Source organism: Nannospalax galili, unplaced genomic scaffold (assembly GCF_000622305.1).
Source record: "Nannospalax galili isolate Female #2095 unplaced genomic scaffold, S.galili_v1.0 scaffold1206, whole genome shotgun sequence".
Classification (NCBI taxonomy): Eukaryota; Metazoa; Chordata; class Mammalia; order Rodentia; family Spalacidae; genus Nannospalax; species Nannospalax galili.
The window spans coordinates 346,024-360,810 of NW_008355162.1; the positions used below are offsets into that span (position 1 = coordinate 346,024).

At 47.2% G+C, this 14,787-nt stretch overlaps 1 protein-coding gene across 1 annotated transcript in view; it reads left to right on the top strand.

Moving 5' to 3' along the window:
- Positions 1-2,390: 2,390 nt before the first annotated feature.
- The window catches only part of Gfpt2 (glutamine-fructose-6-phosphate transaminase 2), a 55,334-nt gene continuing 42,937 nt past the window's right edge, over positions 2,391-14,787 (top strand). Inside the window, exon 1 of the mRNA XM_008852233.2 lies at positions 2,391-2,484. Coding sequence (XP_008850455.1) covers positions 2,478-2,484 — 7 coding nt within the window. The 5' untranslated portion in view covers positions 2,391-2,477. The remainder of the gene's footprint in view (positions 2,485-14,787) is intronic.

The window sequence follows — 14,787 nt, forward strand, 5'->3', positions numbered from 1 at the left end:
CCCAGCCCACTGTGGGCAGTGCCATCCCTGGGCAGGTGGTCCTGTATTATATAAGAAAGCAGACTGAGCATGGGTCAGGGGAGCAAGCCAGTAAGCAGACTAGAACAACATCATACACCAAGAGAATATGAAAGTGCAAACTCAAAGCATCATGTACATTTCTAATTAACATTATTAGGTCTTCTTGCCACCCTCATGATCTAATCAACTCTCAAGGGTCTCACCTCTTAACACTGTTGGACTGAGAATTATGTTTACAACATTGGCTTTTTGAGGGGCATGTTTAAACCATAGAACTGCAACACTGAAAAGTCTAGAGACAGAGCCTGGCAAAAGCCAGGTGCTCTGAGGATGTGTAGCTGTCTCCACTCTGCTATCCAGTTGGCTCTGGATCACTGCACTCTCAGACAAGCTTACCTTACCCCACCCTAAAGCTGATGAAAAGATCTGCAGCACGCCCAGGCTATCCTCCACACAGATGTACCAAGAGGACTTGCTTTTCTGCCCATTTCCTCAATGTCCCTGAACAGGTTGTCAAACCCTCAGCATGGACCAAATACCATCCTTGAACCAATGCTAGGGCCAGGTGGGCCTAGTGGCCATCAGGTCAGATTCAGGCCATCATGCTCCCAAAGAACTCATGGGGGGCTGGTCCCCAAAGCAGAGGGGATGCTAGGCAGATGGCTGCTGCAGGTGCCTCCACAGGACTCGTGGTATTCACCAATACCAGTCCTCACGGTGGAGATGTGAATTCACAAGAACAACAGAGGACAGATCTAGACTGTGCTAGGACCTAGCCCAAGGCCTGATGACACTGTTCTGTCTCCATCTCAGTTACAGACAGTGGAGGCTATTCTATTCACCAAACTCAAGCTCAAATCCTCAGACCTGGGACTTCTGCACATGCCTGCTTCTCCCTCCCTTCTCCAGTCTGTTGAGTTCATTTGCCAACCTGCCTTGGCTCTGAACTGATGTGTGCACCAGGATCAGCCCCTCCCTGTAGCCCACTTGGAACTGTCCTACTTCCAGTGTGACCAGTAGCATAGTGTCTGTTTCCCCATCACTTTGTAAGTGCCAGGAGGGCACAAGTTGGGTTCGTTTCATTCATCAAGTCCCTAGCACACAGACAGGCATACTATGCAGGTTTGGGAATGAATGAATGAATTTAATGAATGAATGTTTACACGTAGTAGAGGGTAAGGAGCAAAAGCAGCAGCTAATGGATCAACTTTGCTATTTCTGAGCAGCAAGATTCAGCCAAATCTTTTCCTTTACTGACATAGAGCTTCAATCTCAAGAACTCAGTGGGTACAACAAACTCCTCAGTGCCCGGGCCTTGCGAGCAAAGCCAGGAAAATGCTGTACACAAGACTTGGGCTTTTTTTTTTTTTTCATGAGTGGAGAAGATCTGTTTAGAAAGTCAAGATTTTTTTTTTAAGTTAAAAAAAACAACCCCCCCCCCAAAAACACCAGATGGCTTCAAAGTGAGCAAATATTGGGCCAGTTCTCGTGACCTTCGTCAGGGGATGAGGGGCTGGAGAGCAGTGGGGAGGAGAGGACAGCCGGGAACCAGCGGGGGGGGGGGCGGGGGCAGCCTCGGTGACTCACCAAGGGATCGAACTGAGGCTCCAGGCTACACTGGGCGGTGGAACCCCGGGCTCTTGAGCTGGCTCAGTGCTGGCCAGACAGGTCCGCCAGCACAGCTCCATCACCGGGTGGCTTCCGGGGGAATCTCCGAGTTCCAGGGGTACAGGGCATCCCAGGTTCGAGTTCTGCCACGTCTTGGTCACGATCTTTTCCATCTCCAAGGAGCTCTGGTTTTCTCCTTTCTCCGGCAAGCCCAGCTCTGTCCTCGTAGGGTAGCAGCCAAGTTTACAAGTCTAGTGTGTGTTGCTTTTTCCGCCTTTTTTTTTTTTTTTTTTTTTTTTTGCTCTGAAAAGAGTCTGGCACCGGGGTACATTCCAAGAACAGGGGCCCACTGTTAGGTTTTCGTGTGTGCACGTGAGTGTGTGCACGTGTGTTGTGCGCGCGCGCCTGACATTATGATCTATTCCTTACACAGACTGCCTTTAACTCGACCAAGACCTGAGAGGTACGTTCTTTTGTTATCCCCATTTTACAGATGAAGAAACTGAGGCACAGAGCCATCAGGCCCCTGGCTGGGGTTCCACGTCCAATCTGTTTGAATTAGGTTGTTTGCCGCCGCTCAGCCCCCGCGCCTTCAGCTCATTTGGGACAGACGCTTGGGCGCAGCCCCTCACCCCTTTCCGTGACTCTTGGGGGCCCTGTCCCCGCCGTTGTCACGACAACCTGGGACCAATGGGGAGCAGGCAGGCGGGAGGAGGCCCCGCCCCAGCCCCACCCCTCTCGGAAGACTAGAGGCTATAAGGGCCGGAGGTGGAGCGGCGGGAGCCAGAGCCCGGGAGCGCAGGGCGCACAGCCAGTTCTCGGAGTGTCCGGAGCGATCGGGAGCCACGATGTGCGGTGAGTGCGCGGCCGCCTCCTTCCGAGCCTCTTGGGGCCTGGATCAGCAGCCAGGCGCAGGGGGCCTGCTGGGGGCGCCGATCTTGGGCTTTCCTTAGCCAGGCCTACCTACCCCGCGCCCGGCCCCCGAGTGGCGTCTTGGGGACAAGGGGGGCGGGGGATGGTGTCCAAACTCCGTCTCCGACGGAGAGACGTTGGTGAGAAGAGCCGAGCCGGGACCCGCTCAGAGGGGAGGAAATGGGGAGTCCCGGGCTTGGAGCCCCCGCAGCACAGAGGTGTCTCCAGATCTGTGTCCCGGGAGGGCGCTTTCCTCCCCTTGGCCCACAAAGGCCGCCACGCGCAAGCTGGAGCATCGTGGGCGCGACGTGGTCGTCCCCAGCCTGCCGCGCCCACCCGGGAGAAGCGACCTCACCTGCGCGGTGTGGGCAGCCCAGCCCTGGGCATCCCCCAGCAGCTCCGGATGCGCTGGGAAGAGCCGGTGCGTCCTGCTTACGACCCTAAATGACCTCCTGTCCCTAGCAGGGTGGGTTCGGTGGCGAAGCATTGCTGGAAAGAGCTCTGGGCGAGGCGCCGGGGAGAAGCAAGAGAAGGGGTCGAGGACAGGGATAGCGGCGCAGCTCCAGGCGACGCTGAGGTGTCCGGTGGGGCTTGGGGTGCAGAAGGGAGGGCAGCCGCTCTGGGCGCACATCTGTAATTCCTTACTCTCCTGGCTGGTTGGGCCGCCTCCGCTGGCTGGCCCGGGAGAGCCAGGAACTTATGCTGGGACAAAAGGTCACTGTGCTCCCCCCCCCACCCCTCTTGAGTAGGATTCAGTTACCCATTCCAGCCCCCTGTGGCTGGAGAACCTGGTGGAACTTTTGAAGCCATGAAAGGCGCCACTCTGAGTTTGCTGAGGGCTTGCGGGGAGGGGTGTGCCAGTGGGTGAGTCCAGAGCCAAGGTCTGTAGAGGCCTTGTTTCATGAGCCAGCCAGCGGATCAGGGAAGAGGACCGACTGACCAAGGAACAGGCAGGCGCCTTTGAGATGCAGCTTCATTCATAGGGAGCAGGCCAGTTGGTTTAAATTCCTGAACACAGAGCCAGAGTCTCAGGACCCCCGGGTACCCTCCACAGAGTAAGGTTGCCTTGGGGCATTACCCGAGACAAAAATGAGAGTGGTGGTAGTTTTACCAGATCCCAAAGTCCCTCAGGGTCAAGACTTGTAAGTGTAGCATTCAAGGTCTTCTGGTGGCCTTAGAGCCAGGCTTGTGCAAGAAACCTCGAACCAGTGAGGCTTCTCGGTTGGTTGCTCACCACATCCAGCCTGTCGCCCTGCTTCCTACTTGGATCCTGCAGCATTCAAGGTCTTCTGGTGGCCTTAGAGCCAGGCTTGTGCAAGAAACGAACCAGTGAGGCTTCTCCGTTGGTTGCTCACCACATCCAGCCTGTCGCCCTGCTTCCTACTTGGATCCTGCTACCTCCTTTGTCTGACCAAGCTTTGGAGGACTATCTCCTCCAACTCTCACAATCACAGGGGTTTTGTTTGGCTTTCTTAAAGAACCACACACGTATTATGGCTTTGGGAGAGGTTGAGTTTTGAGTTATAACCAATCTGTATCCACTGAAGTCTTTGATACTGATTTGTGACTGGGTCTGAAAAGTTCCTTGAAACCACCAAAAGGAGATCTAGGCTCAGCATAATCTTGACTTGTGGGGTGCCCATTTAGAGCCAGAATCAAAGAGGATGTGCTAGACCAGGGGGGCTCTCGGAGTCTGCTTTCTTAGGGGGGGGTGATCCTTGCTAATACCCCTTCCAGCCCCCAGTCTTCAGTTGTGGGTCCTAAACATTCTGGCTAAAGAAAACCGTTTCCTTTTCAAGTAGATCAGCAAAAAGTCTCAGCTTAGTGCTAATGTGTCTTACTTAACACTTACCAAGCACCCTTTGCACACAGATAGCTGTCTGAGGTTCAGAACTGGTGGGGGCAGGTTGCCTGGGTTGTCTGGGACTATGGCCTGTGTATGTATAGGCAGGATACTGGTTTTCCTTTACTGGTTGTTCGCGTTTGTAGTTTAGTCCATTTTACAGGAAAATAATACCGGTTGTACTTTTGGCAAAAGGATATTACAAATATTGTATCATTTCATTTTGCATTAGGGGAAACTGAGGCCCAGAGAGCTCTGTACACACCTGTATCTGAGCAGGAATTATTTTAGGTCCTTTCCTTGGCCTGCACCTCCTACTGTCATTCAAAGCAGATTGGGGATCAAGGCCAAACGCTGGTAACCATGTTCAGAGGATGTCTTCTGTCACAGAGAGCTGGGTCCCAACAGGAGCCCACCCTCCAACTGCACAGATGCTCCACAAAAACTTCCAATACACTGAGAGTTTAGCTAAAGCAACCCTTGGGCACTGCCTCAGGTCCTGTTGCTGTAGTAAAATATCCTGAGGAAAACAACTTAAGGGTGAAAAAGTTTATTTGGTTAACAATTCCAGGTTACAGTCTGACACTGTGGGGAGGCCAAGGGGCAGGAACTTGAAGCAGCTGGTCACATTTGCAGTCAAGAGCAGAGAGAAGGAATTAATGCATGCAGGCCAGGCCTTGGCTTCCTGTCTCCTCTTCATTCAGGCCAGGATCCAGCCCATGTTCAGGGTGCCACCATATTCAGCATGCACCCCTCGATACACTCAAGCACCCTGTCCCCAGCACTCTCAGACTCAGACCCACCATTGGCAGAAAGTGAGTACAGGATCAGTCAAGTCACCTCAGTTAACTCAAGTAAGAAGATCCATCACAGGCGTGCCCACACACCAACGCAATCTAGGCAGTTCATTGAGACTCCTGTCCAGGTGATTCTAGATTGTGTCAGGTTGGCTGTTGAACCATCACAGGTACGTACATGGAGAGTTGCTGCCAGTAGGAAGGTTATGATTTCTTTCTCTCCATTCTTCCCTTCTTTCGTTTTTCTTGCAACCAGTATGAGTGATCGCTTGTGGAGAGGCTTTGCTTTCTAGGCTCTGAAGTTCTGAAGGCCTTGTGGATGTGGTCCACTCCATCTCTCAGAAGGGGCAGGTAAGGTGGAGGGCCACCGTGGAGGCCAGTCATGACTAGAAACAGGATAATCCAGCTGGCACATGCTGACACAGAGAGGAGACTTTGGGCACAGGGTACAGCCTGGCAGTGTCTGGCTGGGCCAGGCAGACAGACAGCTTTCTGTTCAGGGCACAGGGTTTAACTGTTTTTTAAAAAACCAGTTACCAGATTACAAAATTAGGAGTTTTCATGTAAGTAAGTTTAAAAAAAAATTCCCCTTGGAAAGCACGCGAAGATCAACAACCTGGAGTTTGTATTTCTAAATAGCACCCTGGTGGCCCCTTGGCCGATGGGTACCAGCTGACCCTCCTGTCTCACTCACCAGTGCTACCTGTTTTCACCTGGCAGTTTGGGACCCCAGCACAGCACAAAGAAACAGAGATGACTTTCCCCAGAGGAAAGAAGGTGTGAGCTCTGCAGACACAGTGGTTTACAGGAACACCAGGCTGGGACACATAGCATCACTACAGTCTCTGCTCTGTGGCCACATGGCCCACATCTGTATCCAGGATAATCTCTCACCTCAAGATCCTTAATTGATGATCTTATTTATAAAGACTTTTTCTCATAAAAGGTAAATTTCACAGACTCTAGGGATTAGAGACTGATACTTTAGAGAGCTGTTAGTATCCCACTGCAGTTGGATCGTTGCTTTCTCCAGAACTGTCCAAATGTTCGGAATCCTGGATGTTCAAGTCTTGGCCCTGAGGACCCAATCCAGAGGTCCATAAGCATGCACCCCAATATACCCAAACACCCTGGTCCCTGCACTCTCAGGCTAGATCTAACACTATCAGAAGGCGAGTACAGGATCATTTAAGCACCTCTGTGTTCACTGGCATAGTACCACATACCTAGTTGGACCAAAAGAATTTCCTCTTTAATTTAAAAGTTAGCTTTATAATGTGTCATATAATGTGTGTTCTTTCCTTTATCTTACCTTCCATGTGGCACATTCTCCCTATTCATCGTGCCCCTGGGAGAAGCAGCTATGGGTTTTATTTACCCAGATAACAGGGTCAGGGCTGTACACACACACACGCACACACACACACACACACACACACTACACTTGCAATTGATCAGCTTAGGGAGTGGCTATCCAAGGGGATTAGACCACTTAGCACAAGGCTTATCTTTCCCTCTGTTTCTTTCAGCTCTCAAAGCGTTATCAGCTATGACACCCTTTCTTCCTTATAACATTTCGTTTCACGTCTGGATTCTTCAAAAAGAAGCAGTGTCTCTTGTGAGGATTGGATGGAGTTGATGAGGGCATGGACCCTGGGATTAGTTACTTGGCTTGATGGCTCTCCAAACCTACCCCTACCCAGCAATGTAATGGTATATACTGACCATCAGGCTTTCTGGTTTGCCAGTTTAAATAAAAATTCTGTGTATGTTGGGAGAGGGTACGTGCATGAGTGCAGGTGGTCACGGAGATCAGAGGAGGGCATCGGATTCCTGGGAGCTAGAGTTAAGGGGCAGTTGTGAGCCAGCCACCTGACCTGGGTGTTGGGAACAGAACTTAGGTCATCTGTAAGAGCAGTGAGTGCTCTTAACCCTGAGTCATTTCTCCAGCCCCCTGGTTGTCAGTCTCTCTGGCTCACTGTGGCTGGTTTCAGATGAGGCTCATGGGAAGTCCCTGAATGAGTAGTTAGGACAAGAAAGCCAGCACACAGTTGGTTCCTACAGCTATCAGATGCAACTACAGTGTGTGAATATACAGACTTTTAGACTGATGTTGGCACTCTCAGGTAGAGCAGTTTTGGGAACCAAGTCCTTTGGAAGAGCCATCTCTCTACCCCTCAGGTAGAGCTGAATTTCAAGAGTCTTCACAGAGCAGGACTCCCTCGGTGGGTCAGTCTTCTTTACTCAGGCCTTCCCAGATCAGAGAAACACGGAAATTGCATGTTATAGCATTAGTAAACTTCACTTTAAAACAACAACAAAGCCTAGGTCTCATGTAGCCCAGGCTGACCTCAACTTTCTATCTAACTGAAGATGACCTCCTGATCCCCCTGCCTCCATACCTCCTGAGTGCTAGAATTGCAAGTGTGTGCCAACTGTGTGAGGTTTATATGGTGCAGGGATGGAACTTGGGGGTTTTGCATGCTAGACCAGCACTCCAACGAAGCTTCATTCCTAGTCCTAAATAACACTGAAGTGGAAAGATTCTTTTTATTATTTTCGTTGAGCAAAATTAGCTTATAAAGAAAAATGAGTGAGTTTAACAATTTAGTAGAGAATATTGAAAATGAATTCAGTCCAAAAACAAATGAACAATTTTATCTGGTCAGCAGTTGCTTCTTAGTTTTCCAAAAATAAATTTTCTAATTAAAAAAGGTTTCAGCTTCTTATAAAGTCATAGTTTGGAAGTTTGAACAAAACATATTTTTCTTATAGTTTTTTACTTTTAATAAAGCTTAAAGTATATAGTCCTGTCTCTTGTTCTTGAAGAAATTTGAAAATGATGTGTACTTTAAGGACTTTTCTATTACAAATACAAGTACCTTGGCCATGTTTGTTCCAGGAAACAGAATCTAATGTTTTCTGGTAGATTTATCAGATAGTAACTTGGATTTTTTTAAAAAAATTATTTTATTTTTGTATATGTGTCTGTGTTTGTATACATTGTTAAGGTTCAGATAGCCCCACCCCCTCACCAACAGGGTCTTGTGGACTTCTCAAGCTCCTGAGAAAAGAGAACCGAGCTGATAACTTTTCTCCACTGTTTGGCCAACACAGCAGGCTTCCCCTTTGATGTCTAAAGAGGACAGGTTTTAATAGTCCTGCTCTCCCGCTTTCCCCCAACTTTAAAAAAAAATATATCTTCCCGCCTAGGCAGCCATTTTCCCTGCCCGGAAGGGAATCTGTCCCATGTGTTCCTTTGCTAATAAACTCTGCTTTCTCCTGATCAACCCTGTTCAACATACGGCTACTTTTTATCTATCATACATGTGTGTGTCAAGGAGGCCAGAGGGCATCAAATCCCTTTGGAGCTAGAGTTACAGGTGGTTATGAGCTGCCTGACATGGGTGCTGGGAACTGAATTTGGTCTTCTGCAAGAGCAGCAAGTGCTCTTAACTGTGGAGTCATCTCTCCAGGTCCTCTGATGGTAACTTGAAACCAGGGAGTTCCAAGGAGGCAGGATAGGGATGACTCTCAAGAAGCTGAGTCCCTCCTTATCCTGAGCAAGTGCTGGGTCTGCTCAGGACCCATGGCCTGGTCTTCAAAACCATTTTTCTGTCAGAACTTAGCTGTGAGGCCATACCTTTCCACAGTGTGTCTGCCCTTACTCTCCCTTCTTTGAGAAATCAACAGAAATTGTCATCCCCACATCATCAATAAAATGATGATGTTCTGTCCCAGCCTTCAAGAGTGAGGGCCAGACACAATAGAAAGCACAACCCCTCACCCTTGACTCAGTGATCTCGCCTGAGGGCCTTGCTCTAGAAAGTAGACTTGCTTCAACTTCAGGGAAAAAAAAAAAAAAAACCCAACCCAATTTGACCATGCTGTCCTGTACGGCAATTTGGAATTCCATTTATATTAGACTCCTGGTCCCTTTGGTTCTGAGGAGCAATAGGCAATGATTGAAGGAGGCTCAGCGTGTGTGTATGTGGGGGTCATGGGGAGTTCTGGCCTGGGTGGATGGTGATGTGGTAGCCTTGGTGCAGTGCCCTCCTCCAAATGGGTTCAGCTAGGGCCTGTCTGCATGGAGCTGCTTGCCCTCAGTTACGATGAGGACAGTCGGGGACGGGGGGGGGACCCAGCCTGGGTGGATGGGTGATATGGCTGCCTTGGTGCAGGGCTTTCCTCTGTCATGCAGGCTGGGCCTCTCTGTGTGGAACTGCTTGTTCTCACGCATGGTGAGGACAGTGCTCTCATTGGGAAACCAATGTACAGAAACATGGAGAAATTTTCCAAAATAATATCAACAAGATCAGAATGTGGATCCCAGTGTGCCCATTGCAAAACTGACCATTTTCCCTCATCCTCCAGACCCCCAACCACCTATATATCTCTTCTGGCTCAAGCACTCTAGGAACTGTAGATAACATTCTAAGAATTCAATAATGACCAGGCATTCAGAGGATGTCCTTTCCCTGAACTGGTCATTGTCAATATCTGTCAGTTGGGGGTTGAGCCCTGAGCTTTAGCGGCCCCCCTGCCTGCATGGCCTCCATGGAGCCTTTGATCCTGAGTCCCTGCATGATTTCTTAAGCCTGTGCAGTGTGTTAAGATGAGCTCCAAAAAGCAGACCTACTTTTGCATGGCTGGGGGTGGCTATCTCTGGCCACTTGCCTTTGGTCATTCCCATCCATTCATTTATTCACGCATTCAACAACTGTTTATTGTACGCCTAACATATGCTTGGTTCATGTGGTGAGGATGCCATAGCATAAGACAGATGTGCTCCCTAACCTCATGAAGGTTGTAGTGGGAAGAGGGTGTTAAACCAAAGGGCAAGGAAGCAAGTCCTATATAGGAAATAAATGACTATGTTGGTTTCTAAGAAGGTGGGGGTCAGGGACCTGTGGTAAATCTTGTAGGATCCTGTCAGCTGACACTTGCAGAATGAGCAGAAGTTGCCTTTGTAAAGAGCCATGCCTGGGAGCTGACTGTCCCCAGCCCACCAGGAATTCTCTTCCCATCTCTTAGCCCCCAGCTCCTTTGCCTGCAAATCATACCTCTGCAGACCCCTATGCCTCAATGTCCTCCTTTGATCTACCCTGTAAGGCCCATCCCTACATCTTGCTGAACCCTATGGTGACAAGGGTTCTCATGGGCCAGAGAACTGTTTATGGATGAATTAAACCTTGCTCAAGTCGCAGCCAGATCACATATTTGGCTTAACCATCATTTCCCCAAATAGAAAAGATCTCTTGTGATGTCATATGGTTTTTCTTTTGTTAGTCAATCAAGAACGTTCACCTCTTCACTCATAAGAAAGGACTTTCAGGCTTCCCTCTGTGAGATCTGAATTGCTACCTTTGCTGCTCTTGTACTTGGGGCCATTATTAAATCAAACAGTGTGATACTGTGGGGATTTGGTAGTCATATGAGACTGTGGCATTTTGATAGTTGATCTGACACTGGGATCCTCTGATACTCAGTCTGATAATGCAGTCAGCTTCTAAGTGACTAATGGATGGAGAATGTATACAGTGTAGATACTGTGAATAAGGGTGGTTCAGATGCTAACTGGGAGCAGATTTTCTCATGTCAGAATGGTGTGCAATCTTAAACTTGTGAATTATTTATTTCTCAAAATTCCTATTTAATGTTTTCAGGCCAAGGCTGAAAGAAAGGAGATATAACCTCGGAAATAAAAAAATTCAGATTAGGAGGACTTGTTTCATCCTACACTATTATACGCGGTAGCTATATGAGTTTTCATAGACTGAAATTTTGGCCTTATCATCCAGGGAACGTTCTCATTATTTGCAGAGAAAAATTAATGTGAATAAAAGGTTCACTTAAGCATGGATTGTGGCAGTGGATGTACACTCTGAATAGACTAAAACCCTTGGAGTTGTAATCTTTAAATGAAATAATATTATAATGCATTTATATCTCAAGAAAGCTATTAAAATTTAATATTAATATAAAAGAAAACTACTTTTGAAAATAAGATAACAGGGGCCAGAGAGATGACTTGGTGGTTAAGAACACTTGCTGTTTTTCCAGAGGACCCAGATTCAATTTCCAGCACCCACACGGCAGCTTACAACCATCCATAACTCAAGTTCCAGGAGATCCCATGCCCTCTTCTGGCCTCTGTTGACTTTGCATGACATGGGTGCATTTATAAACATGCAGCCAAAATATCATACACATAAAAATAAAAATAATAAAATATTTAAAAAATAAAATAACAAGACATAAACCCGAGAGGCAGATGTATTTTTGGTTTGAAGTAAGGGGTGTTAAGTGTGAGCCACTAGCTCTGTGAAGTGACCATCAGCTCTGCAGAAGTAGACCCTTCTCTGGAGATGATGCCTCTACCCCACCGGGGAAGAACCAAATTGTGCACACATGGCCCTTAAACTCAGCACCTCTCACCTGACCTTCCTTCCTAGCCAGCAAGGAAGACAAAAATTGCTTAGCTTCAAAATTGCCCTTGGCCATTTTAAAGAGAAAAGCATGTAAAACTGCTCAGAAAGCACACTGCATATTTTTAAAAATTATGTGTGTGTGTGTGTGTGTGTGTGTGTGTGTAGGAGTGTGCGCCTATGAGGGTGGGTGCTTGTAGACTCCAGAGGAGGGTGTTGGGTCCCCTGGAACTGGAGTTACAGGTGGTTGTGAATCATCTGATGTGGGTGCTGGGAACAAAACTCAGGTCCTCTTCAGGAGCAGCAAATGCTCTTAACTGCTGAGCCATCTTTCCAGCCCCTCTCTGCATATTTTTATATCCAAGCCCAGAGCCTTAATACATGTGCTTGCTCATGTGCAAACATTGTGTAAGTATTCCATGTATAATGATATCCAGTATATAAAAAGGCAAAATATAGCTTAAATACTATTTAATTTTATGGCCTATGTTTTGACCACTGTGTATAGTTGAATTCTAGCAAGCTAAATCTTGGTGTAATAGGACCCTACCTATTGCTCAGAAAGCACAACATTTATTTCATTTAATTTTTAAAAATATTTTATTTGCTATTTTTATTTTATGTATATGAGTGTATTACTGCATATATGTCAGTGTACCCATGTCGTGCAGTGCCATAGAGGTCAGAAGAGGGCATCAGATCCCCTGGAACTGGAGTTACAGGCAGCTGTTAGCTGCCATGTGGGTGCTGGGATTCGAACCCAGGTCTTCTGCAAGAGCAGCCAGTGCTCTTAACCACTGGACCATCTCTCCAGCCCCTGTTTCATTGAATTTTAACTCTTTTCATTCTGTAAGGGCTTGAATTTAATCTTCTTAATGACTAGAGACAGCATGTATTGCAGCTTACTGTCATAATCAGCCCTGGGTTGTCTGTTGAGGTTTGCCACTGGGAAAAATTTCATCCTGGTCAGATCTGCCCTTCATCCCACCAAAACGTTATCAGGAAAGAAATCTCTTTAACCCTCAGAGTATTCATTCTTGGAACCAACAGAACATTGAAAGCCATGGAGCTCTTTGATTGACAGCTGTGTGGGAATATGTGGCCAAGTGCCTGGCACACAGTGAGTTCTCAGTAAGATTAGGTGCTGCTGTGGTCAGGATGTTTCTGCTTCCCTCATATTGGGGAGTGGATCGTTCATGGAGGCAGAACCTTCAGGAAGCAGAATTAGTGCCCTTAGAAGAGACCCGAGATGGGTCCTCCTTCCAGCTACTATGGAGATTAGAATGAAAAGACAATTGTCTCCAAGGAATGACCTTCACTAGACACTGAATCTGTTGACACCTTGACCCTGAACTTCAGCCTACAAAACTGTATAGAGTAAATTTCTATTGTTTGTAAGTCTACCCAATCTATGGTATTTTTAATATTTATTTATTTTTGATTGATTGATTTTTATTATCTGTGTATGAGTGCTTTATCTGACTGTATGAAAGGTGCATCATGTGTGTACGATGCCCACACAGGCCAGATGCCCTGGAACTGGAGTTATAGACAGTTGTTAGCTACCATGTGAATACTGGGAACTGAGCCTTCGTCCTCTATAATAGCAACCAGTGCTCTGACCCACTGAGCCATCTCTTTAGTTCCCAGTCTATGTCTATGGTATTTTTGTTATAGTGGCCTAAATGAACATACTTAGGCAGTTTCAGTGAATCTTCCTGAAGTACAACAACTTATGCTTTCTTTCACTAATGTAGGTTTATGGCCATTTTGTTCCACAGACATTTATTGAGCAAGGACTCTGCAGAGAAAAAATACAAAGGTGTAAGGGCTAGCCTGTGCCTTTGTGATAATCTAATTTGTGTTACTAACTATAATAAAACATCAGAAGTTGGGTACTTTATAAGTAAAAAAATAATTTGGCCCATGACTCTGGTGGCTGAAAGGTCCAAAGAACACGGCGCCAGTGTCCTGGTGATTGCTCCCTTTGCTACATAACAGCATGACAGAGAAGCAAAAAGAGGAGCGGTAGTATAGAGACCAAACATGTGGTTCAGCCTCACTTCACAGCAGCTATTCTCATGAGAACTAATTCACTCCTGTGAGACCCACCCACATCGTAGGAATAGTATTAATTCATCCATGAAGGTAGAACCCTGTTACCAAATCACCTTCCACTAGATCCTACCTTTTAAAGGTCCTGTTACCTCAGCATCACCAAATCAGAGGCCAAGCCTTCAGCAGAGAATCTTGGAAGAAAAAGTCCATCTAAACCATAGCAGTCCTTCTCAGGGGACTGGAGATGTCTCATGAGGTCACACACACATCAAGCTGGTCCAGACAGGCGTCCTCTTTTGGTGGAACAGGAGCTGAGATTTGAGGTGGGCAGGTTTTCCCAAGTGGGGCAAAGAGGATGGCAGGACAGAGGGGTGATGAGAAAGGTCACTCAGAGGACCATCACTGCTGCCCTAGTTTCCTTTCTGTTGCTGTGGTGAAATACCCTGACAAAAACAACTTAGGGAGAGGGATAATTTGGCTTTTAATTCCAGGCTACAGTTCATCATTTTGGGGAAGTCAAGGCAGTGACTTGAAACAGCTAGTCACATCCACAGTCAAGAGCGAATGACTGCATGCCTGCCTCCTTGTGCTCAGGAACCCCCTCTACTAGTGTACATTCCAGGACTCCCTGCCTAGGGAATGATGCCACCTATGGTGGGCTGGGTCCTCCCACATCAGTTAATGCAGTGAAGACAATCCTCTACAGACATGCCCACAGGCCAACCTGATCTAGACCATCCCTCATTGAGACTCTTTTACCAGATGATTCTACATTGTGGCAAGCTGGTGGGTAACACTAAACATAATTACAAATAAGGTAGTGTGGGAGTTTGGAAAGTCAGAACCAACATGATGACTATTACTCCCTATTTAGAAAAATGCTATTTTGAAATATAAGAATATTTTAAAAAAGCCAAACTAAATCTTGGCTTGCCAGCCTGCCTTAGCAATAAAGGTTCCCCAAGAGCTGAAGAGTGGATTTATTCTGGCTGTTATCAAAATAGTGCTTAATTAATTAATTAATTAATTTATTATTATTAAGCTTGAAGCAAGAGCTGGGGACATACACCTCAGATGGTAGAGTGCCTTATGCATACATGAGGCCCAGGTTTCTGATGCC